General features: G+C 34.5%; 1 protein-coding gene across 7 annotated transcripts in view; it reads left to right on the forward strand.

The window, feature by feature from the left end:
- The window catches only part of TSGA10 (testis specific 10), a 129,362-nt gene that overhangs the window by 46,426 nt on the left and 68,740 nt on the right, over positions 1–14,196 (forward strand). For all 7 annotated transcript variants that reach the window (XM_049115465.1, XM_035695994.2, XM_035695995.2 and 4 more), the window contains 5 exons: positions 1,421–1,536; positions 3,964–4,118; positions 8,421–8,476; positions 9,934–10,102; positions 11,992–12,102. In XM_049115465.1, the coding sequence (XP_048971422.1) occupies positions 1,421–1,536; positions 3,964–4,118; positions 8,421–8,476; positions 9,934–10,102; positions 11,992–12,102 (607 nt within the window). The remainder of the gene's footprint in view (positions 1–1,420; positions 1,537–3,963; positions 4,119–8,420; positions 8,477–9,933; positions 10,103–11,991; positions 12,103–14,196) is intronic.

Genomic DNA, 14,196 nt, shown 5'->3' on the forward strand with positions numbered 1-14,196 from the left:
TAGTTGTTACTGTTACCCTGTGCCTAGTAATGGTTAATGAGCTGATTTTCTCTAGTTTGACATTTCTATTAGTGGAAATGATATAGCTTTCCATTATTTCCACTAATGGTATAGGTTTCACTGGCTTTCATTGGAGGATCGTAGTTCTCATTCTTGTGGGGTTTTTTAAAGGTTTTATTTATTTATTGGAGACAGTGGGAGAGTGAGAGAGAAGGACAGAGAGAGGGACAGAAGGAGAGGGAGAAGCAGGCTCTTAACTGAGCAGTGAGCCCAATGTGGGGCTTGATCCTAGGACTCCAGGGTCATGACCTGACCTGAAGGCAGATGTTTAACCAACAGAGCCACCCAGGCACCCGAGGTCTCATACTTGTATTGCAGACATCTCTACGTCCTTATCTTCTGTTTCTGAGTTAAAACACAAGACCTTAGGCTACTGAGACAGGGAAATCCCAGCCACATATAATACTAGTTCATAGTCTTACGGCTCTGATTTATCTTACAAATTCTTATAAGTTTTCTATACATTTAAAATGATGCTTCATGGGCGCCTAGGTGGCTCAGTGCTGCTTTCTGCTCAGGTCATGATTGCGGGGTCCTGGGATTGAGTCCTGCATCGGTTCCCTGCAGGGAGCCTGCTTCTCCCTCTGCCTGTGTCTCTGCCTCTCTGTCCCTCTCATGAATTAAATAAAATCTTTTTAAAAAATGATGCTTCATACATCTTATTTAGTGTGTCTAAGCATTTTTGCAGATGACTTTCTGATTATCTTATTTCCATATTGCCAGAAATTACAGTCTGTTAAATTGTTTATTGACTATGCCTACCTACTTCACCATAGCTTCCTCAGCACCCAGTGCCTGGTACATACTAGGCACCTAACAAATGTTTGTGGAATGAAGTTCTGTTCATTAGAAATTTGTTAATAATAGCAAAAAAACAAAATGAACTTAAATGTCCAATAATAGGGGAGTACTTAAATAAATGATTGTATTTACTTAAAGTAATAGCTATTGCTCATATAATACTTCTCAGCCAGAAAATGGTGATTTGGAGAGCGGTATTATAGGACTGAAAAATATTAAAGATTAAGTATAAGTGATAAAAAATAATAAAAATAAAAAATTGATTAAAAATGATAAAGGATTCAATTTTGAATTTATAGTATAGTAACTTTAAAATACATATTGTGAAAAAAATACTGAATAGTGAACACCAAAATACTAATAGTAGCTTTTTATGGAGTGGTGGATTAAGGATCCCTTTTTACTTGATTCTCCAAACTTTCTATAATTTACTTTTATAAAGAAAATATTAGAAAAAATGTATATTACTGTTATTAACCAGTTTTTAGATTTAAATACCCTAAAAAGTTGATAAAGCACAAAAATTTCAGAATTAGTATTATTATTAAAATGTTTACAGACTTTTATATGAAAATACAGAAAAAGATCTCTCTGATACTCAACGACATCTTGCTAAGAAAAAGTATGAGCTACAGCTTACTCAGGAGAAAATTATGTGCTTGGATGAAAAAATTGGTGAGTTTTTTCCCCCGAAATACCTATATCTATATATGTATATATTTTAAAGTCTGGTAGAAAAATATGTTTTCTTCTTTTCAGTTGTTATATAGATAAACTTGGAAATAGGTACATAAATTAAAAGTTTATCAACCACAAATCATGGAAAAATGGTTTTAAGTAAAATTTTTTACTTAGATAAAATAAATACTTAGACCATAAATACTTAGACATGGCTTCCTATTTTTCAGTGAAGAAATAGCTTAACAAAGCAGTGACACTTTGTAAATTTATCATGATCCCTTGTAAATTTACAGTTTCATGCTACATTGTAGCTTGTCCATAGTGTTGTAATGAAACATGGTACATATCTGTATATTACTTTTCATGGAAAGTATACATATATTTGACTATATCTATGCTATCACTTGGATTCATAGAGAAAATTGTTTTTATGTCCTATTTATGTTTCTTACCAGTGATCTCTATGAAAATGCAGTCATAGCTTAATCTTTATAGCTAGAAAGAAAATTTTGGCCAGGACTATTAAAAAGCCCATTTTAAAATGGGGAATTTTTTTTTTAACATTTTCTATTTTGTAGTTCAAAATCTGTGGCATAAACAATTAGCTGAGTAGAGGTGTTTTTTATTAAGATAGGAAATACTGCAAGAGAACTATAGAAGGGGAATATTAACTCATTTTTGGATTTTTTAAGTTAAGTAAAAATATAAGGTAAGCAGTAAAATAGATAAGTTCTTATCTCAGAAGAGAAATCTAAGCTAAAGATATACATTTGAGACACATTAGCGTGTAAATGGCATTTTAAAACCATGAAATAGCCAGACAAAGACCCCGCCAAAAAGGAGAATTAAAACCATGAAATACCTAGGGAAAATAATAGACAATGAGGAGAAAAGGATCCAGGACTGAGTAAGAAGCCAAAGAAGTAGAAAGAAAACCCAGAAGTAAGTGTTATTTTGGGAGGCAAGAGAGCAAAATACGTTAAAAGGAGGGTATGATCAATTGTCAGATCCTTTTGAGAGGCAAAATAACATGAGGATGAAAACATATTGATTGGATCTGGCATACTGGAAGTTTTGGTAACATTGACCAAAAAAGTGTGAATGGAGTGTTGGATGTTGAAGATGGAGGAGGTTGAGGAGTGATTGGGAATTGAGGAAGTAGGGACAGGAGGAATAGAAGTCTCTTAAACCTAGTTATTAACAGAAGCAGAAATATGGTGTGGTAGCTTGAGTGAGCTATGAGGTTGAGGATGTTTTTTAAGCTAGGAAATACTACAGCTGTTGTAGAGTTTTAAAATTTATTTATTTTATGCCAATGGAAATGAACTCAAATTCAGAATACCTAAAAGGAGTGGTTTGCCTTAAAGACAGTACTCTGTAAAAGGGACATGATGTATTTTTAAGTACTGTATAGATTATCCTCTTAGCATGTGGTGTTACCTTCTGTAGCACTTCTCTGGACGACTGTTGGCAAGGATATACCTAGAGGTCTGGTCTAACAGAGCTTCCCATGTAGAGTTTTAGACCAGGGATTCTCAAACTTTAGTGTTTATCTGAATCACTTGGCGAGCTAATAAACATCACTGGAGCTAGGCTCCTTGAAGTAAGATATGGCCAAGGCTTTTTGTATCTTTACTAATTTCCTCAGGTGGTTCTCAAACTTTGTCATGCATTAGAATCACACGGGTGGGTGGGGTGCTTGTGAAAACCTAAATTGTTCTGCCTACTCAGAATTTTTGATTCAGTAGGTGTGGTATGGGACCTAAAAATTTATATTTCTAACAAGTTCCCAGATGATGCTGATGGTGCTGGATGAAAAACCACAATTTGAAAACCACTATTCTATACCAGTCAGTCAGACCTTCAACATTGACATTGGCTTGCCAATGTTATCACAGATTAGACTTCCTGGGATGTTTAATTTTTTTCCCCTAGGAATTTTTATAACCCTACTTTAGCAAAATCAGAATATCAGGAGATATTTGACTCTGAAAATGACCTAAAAAATATTTTATTAAGATCCTTTAGTTACCAACTTAAATGCATTGGTGATTCTAGGCTAGAGGGTGGGGAAATTAGAAGGAGAAAGATCACAGGTTGTTTTAATATTCCACTCAGTTTGACCACTCACCCTCTCCTCCCCTACCACACATGTAAATCTACTTTGAGAACTTGTGATACAGGGTTTTCCTTTGCTGTTCTAATTTAAATGTATTAATTGTGCTTTTATGTTTACGAGTCATTTAGAACTTCGTGATTCATCTTAGTTTTTAATCACTAACAACAAAAGCCATTTTTTATTTAGGATACAGTACTTATTTTTAGTCATTGGACACAATATAGAAGAAAAGTATTTTAGTCTGCTTGAATTGGAAAAAAATTATCTTGATTAAAATAATGCATTTATGATTACATATTTAGATAATTTTACCAGGCAAAGTATTGCCCAGAGAGAAGAAATCAGCATTCTTGGTGCAACCCTCAACGATCTGGCTAAAGAAAAGGAATGCCTGCAAGCATGTTTGGATAAAAAATCTGAGAATATTGCATCCCTTGGAGAGAGTTTGGCAATGAAAGTATGTTCTGGGAACTGTGGTTTAAAAGAAATGTTTGAACTTGAATCTGAATAAAATGATAGGATTTTCTCCATTTTTTTTCTAGAGAGTTGAAACTATAAAATCTGATTTTGAAATATTTCAAGATAATGTTAGGAACTGTGTGCTCAATTCCACCAGCTAATATTTTAAAATTTATTTTCTCAAAGTTGTGATTAATATTCACTGACCATAACTAATTCAAATATCAAAATTATAAAGCAGTGAGACTGATTTCTTTTTAAAAGAACACCAGAACTTATATCTTCAGATAGTCACCTTAGGAAGCAATATGTTCATTAAAACTACCTTTGCATTTGTGCTCAAAACTAGGAACATATTTTTATATCATCCTCAGCCTTTGAGAGTAAATCATATGTAACCGGTAAATAAAGCTGGATGATAGTCTCTATCTCACATTTTTTATTGTTCAATAATAACAAAAGTATTGCCAAAAAGGCAGGGAAATATTGATACCCTTTTCTATTTCATAAGCCAATTCTAAAGACAATTCCCAAACTGTTTTCCACAAATAATTTAAGCAAAGGCAGCATCATTGGAATAAGGTCTTTTTCCTCTCAAAGGATCTAATTCATTTTTTCCATCCATCCATTCATTCAACATTTATTGACATGTACCATATATAATGTTAGAAACTGAGAATAGTAAGTGCATCTTCCAGAAGCCTATAGTATAATTGGAAGGAAGATAAATTAAGATGCTATCATGATGGAATGTGCTAAGTGCCATAGCAATGTGGCACAATGTGCGAATGGAGTTAGGCATAAACACATCTAATTCAGCCTAGGGATTGGATTAGGGGAGGAAAAAGATCTAGAGAGACTTCCAGGATGTGATGATGCCTGGACTGCCTTGTGATCACTAGGAATAGCCAGGGCAAGACTTAGAGGAAGGGGGCAGTGAGAGAAAGGGTGATCCAGACAGGTAAAGCAGCTTCTATGAAAGTCCAGAGGTTTTCATAAGAGAATTTCAGGAGACATCAGTATAGGAACAGGGCTGGGGAACAAAAGATAAGATGAGAGGGTTAAGCAACAAATCATGGAAATATGTATGATATTGAGTTTAGATTTTATCATTGTGGATATGGAGGATCTTTGAAATAGTGCAAATGAAGCGACACAATTAGATCTTTATTTTGAAAGAAATATTCTGGCACTTCTTAGTCCATGTAAAGGATGGATTATAAGGAAATGAGAATACCATAATACCAGCTACAAGTAAAATGATAGGAATTGTATTAGAGTAGTGACAGTATTTGCAAGAGAAATAATTCTTTTAAGGAAGATTGATTGACAAGATATGCTTTCTGGCTAAGGAACTACATGAATAATTTCCATGCATGAATTAGGAAACAAATAGAATAGGCTTGGGAAGATAATATTAACATGTCTTTGGCACATAGTTGAAATATTCATAGGCTCCTGGATTTTTAAGTTCGGAGAGAAAGTTGAAGTGAAGTTAATTTGGGAATCATGAACACAACTGAAATCTTGCTATCCAAGTCCATGAGATAGTAAATTTTGGCTTATTTTTTTAAAAAGCCCACTCATTACTTAACATGGGTTAAGTTACTTAACATGGGTTACTTAACACGGGTTTTGTGGAGAATAGAGTTTTGCCTCTCATTTTATTCAGAACACTTTTTGAATAACTCAACACAATTTTCTTTAAAAACACTAATATTTAGAATATTCTGAATCATTTTCCTCTGCTATATCTAATATTTCAGTTTCTTCAATTCTGCTAACTTTACTGACATTTTTTCTTCACAAGGAATATTGAGTTGTAAGTCCATTTTAAAAAACAAGAGCTTCATATAAGATCATGAATGTAAATACATCCATCCTCCGAAGGGGAAATAGCATTTTAAAACAGTGTTAGACATTCAAAAGAGGAAATGTTCTCACAATATTTCAGAGCTGAATTTTCAAATACCCCTCACTAAAAAAACAGTACTTTTAGAGTCTAATCTGGTGATTACAGAAATAAATTACTGTGGGAAAAGTACATTTTAGTAAATAAGGGGAAATTTTTTTCTGGTAATCCTAGTTTTATTTTATTTTATTTTTTATTTTTATTTTGTGTAATCCTAGTTTTTTTTTTTTGTAATCCTAGTTTTATTTTTTTTTATTTTTTATTTTATGTAATCCTAGTTTTAAAAGAAGTTTTACTACTTGCTACCAATTAAAGTTAGAAAACTTGATAACAAGTTTACATATTTTTGAATAATAAAACAACTATTTGTATAACATTTTAGTTTGTTCCTTTTTTCTAAGTAGATTTATGACCATCCTTTACACATTGAATTTTTTTTTAAAGATTTTATTTATTTATTCATGAGAGACACAGAGAGAGAAGCAGAGACATAGGCAGAGAGAGAGAGAAGCAGGCTCCATGCAGGGAGCCTGATGTGGGACTTGATCCCGGACTCTAGGATCAGGCCCTGGGCCAAAGGCAGGCATTAAACCACTGAGCCATCCAGGGATCCCATACACGTTGAATTTTTAATAATTAACTTGAGCCTCTGTCTCTGGACAAGCCTACTGAGGTTGTACAAGGAATATTAAATTGATAATGATGGAATAGATTTCAACAGTTTGGGAAGTGGTGATTTTAGGGTCATATTAAGAGAAAAATAGGCTGAGGATATGTTATTAGATTCTACCCAGTAATTTTGTTATCCTGGATGCTTTACAATGTTCTCAGAAAATTTTACTTTCAATATAAATTTCTATTGATACAGTAAAGTCCTGTATAGACTTATAAATCATATTGAAAGCTTAGCCAAGTAATGGCTTTCAGAAACACTAGAAGTCCAGTTAGTTTTTATAATTTATTTATGAATGTATTGTTATATTTCAAAACCTTGTATAAATATTTCATTTTAAGCAGTATTTTCTTTTTATTGGCTTGTGCTTTTTTAACTGCTTTGCTAATAGTATTTTAATGGATATGCTCTCATATGCATTACTGCCTAATGTGGACTCTGCACCATTCTACCACAAAGCAACTGGAAGCTAAAAATACCCTGGAGAGGAGTACATGAATAAAGGCAGATAACACACATACACGAATAAAGGAAAATAACACACACTTACACACATGCAACTAACTGTCTCTCGAAAGAAGAGAAACAGAGATAAACCTGATTGGAAATATAGGTTTAGTTTTTCATCTTGCTGTTTGGTTACTAAGGATTTGAAAATTCAAAAGGCAAAACGAATTGTAGTTATTTAGTGAAACAATAATTTTCCTACTTTTTTTAGGTCTAATGCTAGCCCTAAGTATCTATGTACAGTTATCTGTAACTAGTTCAAGATCATTGAGAGTTTTATTTTTTTTATTTAAAAAAATCTTTTTAAAGCTTTATTTTATTTATTTATTCATGAGAGAGAGAGAAAGAGAGGCAGAGACACAGGAGGAGGGAGAAGCAGGCTCTATGCTGGGACCCCAACATGGGACTCAATCCTGGGACTCCAGGATCGCGCCCTGGGCCAAAGGCAGGCGCTAAACCTGAGCCACCCAGGGATCCCTTTATTGAGAGTTTTAAAGGGAGGTATAGGGATGATATTGATGGCATTAAGATATTCACACCCACTTCAATCTTAAATGACTCCATTAATTCTACTCCCTCACCACACCCTTGTAAAGGGAGAATGTCAGTAGTTGATTTTTTTATACCTTTGCTGTAGGCCTAATGCTTACCTTTTTATTAGTTACACCTAAAATTAATAGTATTTTTTTAATAAGTAATTCAGTTGGAATGGCTTTTTGAAGGTGTTGTAGATGACTAATATAAATAACTTACTTGATCAAAGTTATTCCTCAGAACTAAAATTAGTGTTATATGATTCACTTTCCTTGGTTTTACAACTTGGAGAAGTGAGGAGGTGAATCAGTCTTGTTCCCAGTATACAACACTCCAATGCCAAACCACTGGTTTGCCAGCAAAAACAGGGTCCTTATGGGGTCCTTGTGTTGCTGGGTGACTACACAAAACATTTTAACCAAGTATTTGCTACATTGATCTCATATCAGTGCACCAAAATGTAGTCTTTAATAAGCACAATCTTGTTTTTATCCATTACAAATACACCAGTACATCAGGCTTTAGTTTTAAAGTGTAAAAAAGAAGAATAGAACGTAAATATTTAAAACCAAATGAGAATCAAAAAGGGAGAGGAACATTTCTCTTTGTTCATTCAATTTTAAAAGAAATAGTTTAAAATAATTTTTTATTTAATACTTATATTACTTTTTAAGGAAAAGACCATTTCAGGCATGAAGAATATCATTGCTGAGATGGAACAGGCATCGAGGTAAGTCATCACTCAACAAAAATTTGAGCACTTATTGGGGGCAAAGTACTATGTTAGGTACAGATAGTAGGAGACAAGGGGCTTAGTGATACATATAAGGTTATAACTTTCTAATGTTGAAAGGAGGCATAGTCTGTCTAGTGAAATAAAGAAAATATGGTGTTAACACCAAGAAAAGAATAGAAAAGAACCACAGATCATGTTTAAGAGCCTCTTGAATGACAAGTAGGTGAGTGTGTTAGAACCCAAAGTATAAGTGAGTGATGGAAGGAAAGGCTAAATAGTCAGAGGCCAGTGGTATAGACAAATGAGTCTTGATTGTATCTTTTGGACAGTAAGAAATCATTAAAGAACATTGGAGAGATTTTTGTGTTAGAAAGATTACCCAGGTGGAAGAGATGATGATAGATTGGGGTGGATGAGTTGGGAGAAAGGAGTAACATGAGGGGGATAATCTAGGAGAATGCCAATTTTTTGACTGGGGATGAATACTGAACATTATGAAAGTATGTGGAAACATATGATTTTCCTCTGAATTTGAAGAGCCTTTGAGAATTTCTTGTAGATATGTCTAATAATCAGTTAAATATGAGTTTGGAGTGAAAGAGGCTGAGATTGGAGATAAGATTTCAGAGTCATCTGAAGATGGAGCTGGGAGCCATGGCTATGAATAGGATTTTCTGAGAGAAGGGGTAGAGTGAGAAGAATTAGGAGGCCGAGAGTTAAGCCCTGAGAACCATTAATTTTTAAGAGGCGAGAGGACAAGGAAACTGCAAAGACTAAGCTATAGCAGCTACAGGTAGGGTGAAGGCTTTCTTATAGTTGAACATCAGAAGTTTTCTAAATACTTAGCAAATCATTGACTGTATATTTAGCATCCCCCCTTTTTTAAAAAGATTTTTTATTTTTTATTTTATTTTATTTTTTTATTTATTCTTGAGAGACAGAAAGAGAGAGAGAGAGAGAGAGAGAGAGAGAGAGAGAGACAAGCAACAAGCAGGCTCCATGCAGGGAGCCCGACATGGAGCCCGACATGGGACTTGATCCCGGGTCTCCAGGATCAGGCCCTGGGCTGAAGGTGGCATTAACCGCTGAGCCACCCGGGCTGCCCTCTTTTAAAGATTTTATTTATTCATGAGAGACAGGCATTGACAAAGGCAGAGGGAGAAGCAGGCTCCACACAGGGAGCCCGATGCAGGACTCAATCCCAGGATTCTGGGATCACGCCCTGAGCTGACGGCAGACAACCACTGAGCCACCCAGGCGTCCCTAGCATCCCTTTTTATAGTGAAATGTGGGTAACATAGAGAAATTCCAATCAACTACATTTAAATTTTAAATGTGTTTAGTATGTCAAATGTTCTCATGCTAACTGTCCATCTTCTTTCTTATGAGAATTAGTTATTCTGTTTTTGGTAAAATGTTTCTTCTTATGTACTATCTGATTTGTGGAATAGACAGTCTACTGAAGCCCTAATTATGTGTGAACAAGACATTTCCAGAATGCGTCGGCAATTGGATGAAACAAATGATGAGCTGGCTCAGATTGCCAGGGAAAGAGATATCTTGGCTCATGAGAATGACAATCTCCAAGAACAGTTTTCTAAAGCTAAACAAGAAAACCAGGTACACTTTTTCCTAGAATCTTGTTTTGTTCTGAGACACAGTCCTCATTTCATTTCGTAGAAGAGTTCAGGCTTTGGAATCAGCCACTTTTTAAACCTTTATTACATAGAATATACCACATAATTTCTAAATGAAATTCTCAGACATAAAGTATTAAAGGAGAGAGAGGGAGTGATGATATAATAGATTTATATTAAACTTTCGGAAATACTTCCTTTTTTTGTATATTTTTTAATTGGAGTTTGATTTGCCAACATATAACACCCAGTGCTCATCACCCAGTGACCCCATCCCCCCGTCCCAACTCCCCTTCCACTACCCCCTATTCATTTTCCAGAGTTAGGTGTCTCTCATGCTTTGTCACCCTCTCTGATTTTTCCCAATCATTTTCTCTCCTTTCCCCTATAATCCCTTTCACTATTTCTTATATTCCCCGTATAAGTGAAACCATATAATGATTGTCCTTCTCCTATTGATTTACTTCACTCAGCATAATACCCCCCAGTTCTATCCACATTGAAGCAAATGGTAGGTATTCGTTGTTTCTAATGGCTGAGTAACATTCCATTCCATTATATATATATATATATATATATATATATATATATATATATATATATATATATATATCATATCTACTTTATCCATTCATCTTTCTGTGGACACTGAGGCTCCTTCCACAGTTTAGCCACCATGGACATTGCTGCTATAAACATTGGGGTGCAGGTGTCCTGGCGTTTCACTGCATTTGTATCTTTGGGGTAAATACCCAGTAGTGCAATTGCTGCACTACTTTTTATTTTTAAAAAATTAATGAATAGCAGTAATAACAAAGGTATGAATTTATAGGACCTACTTATAGCTAGAGCAAATAGGCTAAAGGTAAATATATTTATGAAAAACTAGATTAAACATCTTTTTACCACCCAGAAATAGTCACTGTTAACATATATTTTTACTGTTTTCAATGTACTTTAAAAAATTGTTGTACTTTTATTTACATGAACTTTTTCATGTAACTGGTATAAAACCTCATTCTACTTTATATCATGCTTTTTTCTACATGATAAGATAGTCAAGCAGCATATTTGCCTTTCCTGTTTTTATGAGCATTTAAAAATGTTTCTTGAAAAAAAAGTTTCTTGAAATAGATTATAGATAGTAGATAGTAGGTCACAGATTTACTTTTTACAAATTTAAGTTTACTCCAAGATACATGGAAATGCTCATTCTTTGCTATAATGGAATAAGTTTAATTCTTTGCTGATTTGGAGGGCAAAATAGTATTTAAAAATTATTTAAATTTAGAATTAAAATGTAAACATTTAAAAGTTTAAAAAATTAAAAATTTTTTGATTAACTTTTTTCAAGTATTACCTACTTGTGCTTCATTTTTGTGAATTGTCTGTTTGAGTTATTTGCTCATTTACTATTTTGATTCTTGTATTTTCCGTTTTGTTTTTTCCCTAGTGGGATGATAGGCCTCATGTCTCCTATTATCCCACAACCTCATCCAGATTTATTCACATGGTAATGGTTGTAGTATTCCCAAAAGCAGCAACAGAAAGTCCCAATAAATAAACAATTTTCAAGCCTATATTTGTGTCCTGTTGTTTATTGCCCCATTAGCCAAACAAATTGTGAAGGCGAGTTTAGATAGAGGTTTGGTTAAATGAACTTCGACTCACTGGAAGGAGTTTGCAAGGTTTTATGGCAAAGAATGTGGTATTAAAAGGCAGGAAGATTTGAGGTGTTTTTGGTTTTTAGAGTTTTATATATGAGATTTTTATTTATCATTATTAAAAATATTTAAGATTTATGGTGGTTTTGACATAAAGCAATTGTTATTACTTTTTTTGTAGTCAAATCTAGCTATCTTTTTCTTATAGGCCCTGTCTAAAAAATTGAATGATACGCACAATGAACTAAATGACATAAAACAGAAGGTCCAAGATACTAATTTGGAGGTTAACAAGCTGAAGAATATATTAAAATCTGAAGTATGTATATAGTTTTTTCCTCTTTGCTCATGATTTCTAAGAGATTTTGCTGAAGTTATTGATCATAGGGATAGCTGAACCAAGTCTTTCTTTAATATATAGAATATTTTTATATTGACAATGATGGATTTAGTATATATTTAGAATATCACCAATGTCCAGAAAGGTAACTCAAGAATATGTCACTTTTAGTATGCCATTTAGCCATTCTAGATAAGTGGATTCCTCCTAACTGAATGAAGGATAAGGGACCAGAATCAACTTGGGCTCACTTATATTTGAGACATGATAGTTTTAAGTTTACAGACCTTTGACAAAAGAGGCTCTACCTGATTGTGTAGTAGATCAGAATTGATCACCTTGTTGTAGGGCCATCTGTTTCTTAGGATCAGAGAGTAGATGGCTCTGCTCTGTACTTCTCTGTTAGTAACCATATGACCAGGCACCTTTATTAGTAACAGCTAATACCAAATAAATCTGGATATAGGTGTGCCAACTCTGGAATAAACAGACAGCTTGACCAAGGATGTTAGGTATGTGCATTTGGTAAAATATTATCTAAATACTGTTGCTGGATTGATTACTATAATAGATATAGTGTTCCTTATATACCACTCAAACCATTAATAGGAACTTTCTACCCCCAAACTGTTTTCCTTGTTCTATTTAACATCTCATTTAATATTAGTCTACGAATATTTCTTGAGCATTTTTGGTGTGTATAAGATTGTTTAAGACCTTGAGAGAGAAGAGATTCTGAGGACTCCCTAAGCAAGTAAGGCAGTAAGGCAGTAGCCTTATGTTGGCAAAGCAGATGGTTTCCTACATGTCTCGATTTTAAGGTGCCAGCAACATAATACCATAAACACATGGAAGTTTCAAAGTCAGAGGTCTGACCCCTCTTCTCACTATTAACATGGACTTACGTGGGCTGTTCAACCTCTCTGAGTCCCAGTGGCCCATTTGCAATTGGGAAGAAGGCCCAAGGAAGATAGACCTAGGACAGTGAACCATTAGGTATATATAAGGTAGAATGTAAATAAATGAGTATCTGAACATTTGATGTACTAAGCTTTCATTCAGTGTTAGACACTTTCCTTTTTCTCCCTAGCTTGTCATATTACCTGAAATTCCACTATTAGTGACTGGGGCTTTTAGATTGTGGAATTGTATTTTCAGACATCACACATCAAGGTTCTCTCAGCTGGTAGCATCCTAGTATGAGATTTTTGTTTTGTTTTTAACAGATTTCATTTTACAACAAAGCTAGATGGATCTAGGCAGTTCCTTGAGAGAATAAACCATGGGTCCATTAAAAATTGTTGAATACTTGATTCATTAGCTCATTCATTCAGCATTGTAGTATGCTAGTTGCTGAGGTGCCAGAGATGAAAAACAGGAAACAGAATGGCACCCCAAGCAGTGGAGACAAAATGAGCAAAGGTGTAAGGGGAAAAAAAGTAGGTTCTATAGCTAGAGGGGAGTGTATAAGTGGGTGATAATAGGGAGATCATTTAGGAGAGGCTGTACCCATAATTCAGCACAAAGGATTCCAGCTGAGACAGCCTCAGTTTTTCTATAGGGGAGTATTGTAATTAGCCTGTGGACCAGAGGTAGCTGTGGTTTACAAAAGGTGGGGGGCAGCACCAGAAAGAGGTAACCAAAATCCTGGAAGATGGAATTGCAGAACACCAAAGAATAGTTTTACTTTCTTTATAATGTTGCCTCTCTTGGGTCCCACACTACTCTGACTGCTTGAAGCTCAGGGGGAAGGAAGTACACTAGGTATTTGTTGGCCAAGACAGACATTTAATACCAAACATTTTTACTGCTTAATCTTTGAATCGTGTGTTACCTGGGAGTCACAAAACTACATTTAGTATAAAAATAGTTCATATTTTAGTCAGAAAGCTAATATTTAAAAAATGGTTTCTATCTTCAAGGAATTCAGAATATTATTGGGGAGACTGGACATCCACACCTAATAGTGTAAAGCTATGAAGTAGTGTTAAGAGAATGGTGTAGACAGTGAGTGCTATAGAAAGGTAGAGGGTGAAGATTGATGGGGTAAAATTCAATTTATGTATACTATTA

Source organism: Canis lupus, chromosome 10 (genome assembly GCF_003254725.2).
Source record: "Canis lupus dingo isolate Sandy chromosome 10, ASM325472v2, whole genome shotgun sequence".
Classification (NCBI taxonomy): Eukaryota; Metazoa; Chordata; class Mammalia; order Carnivora; family Canidae; genus Canis; species Canis lupus.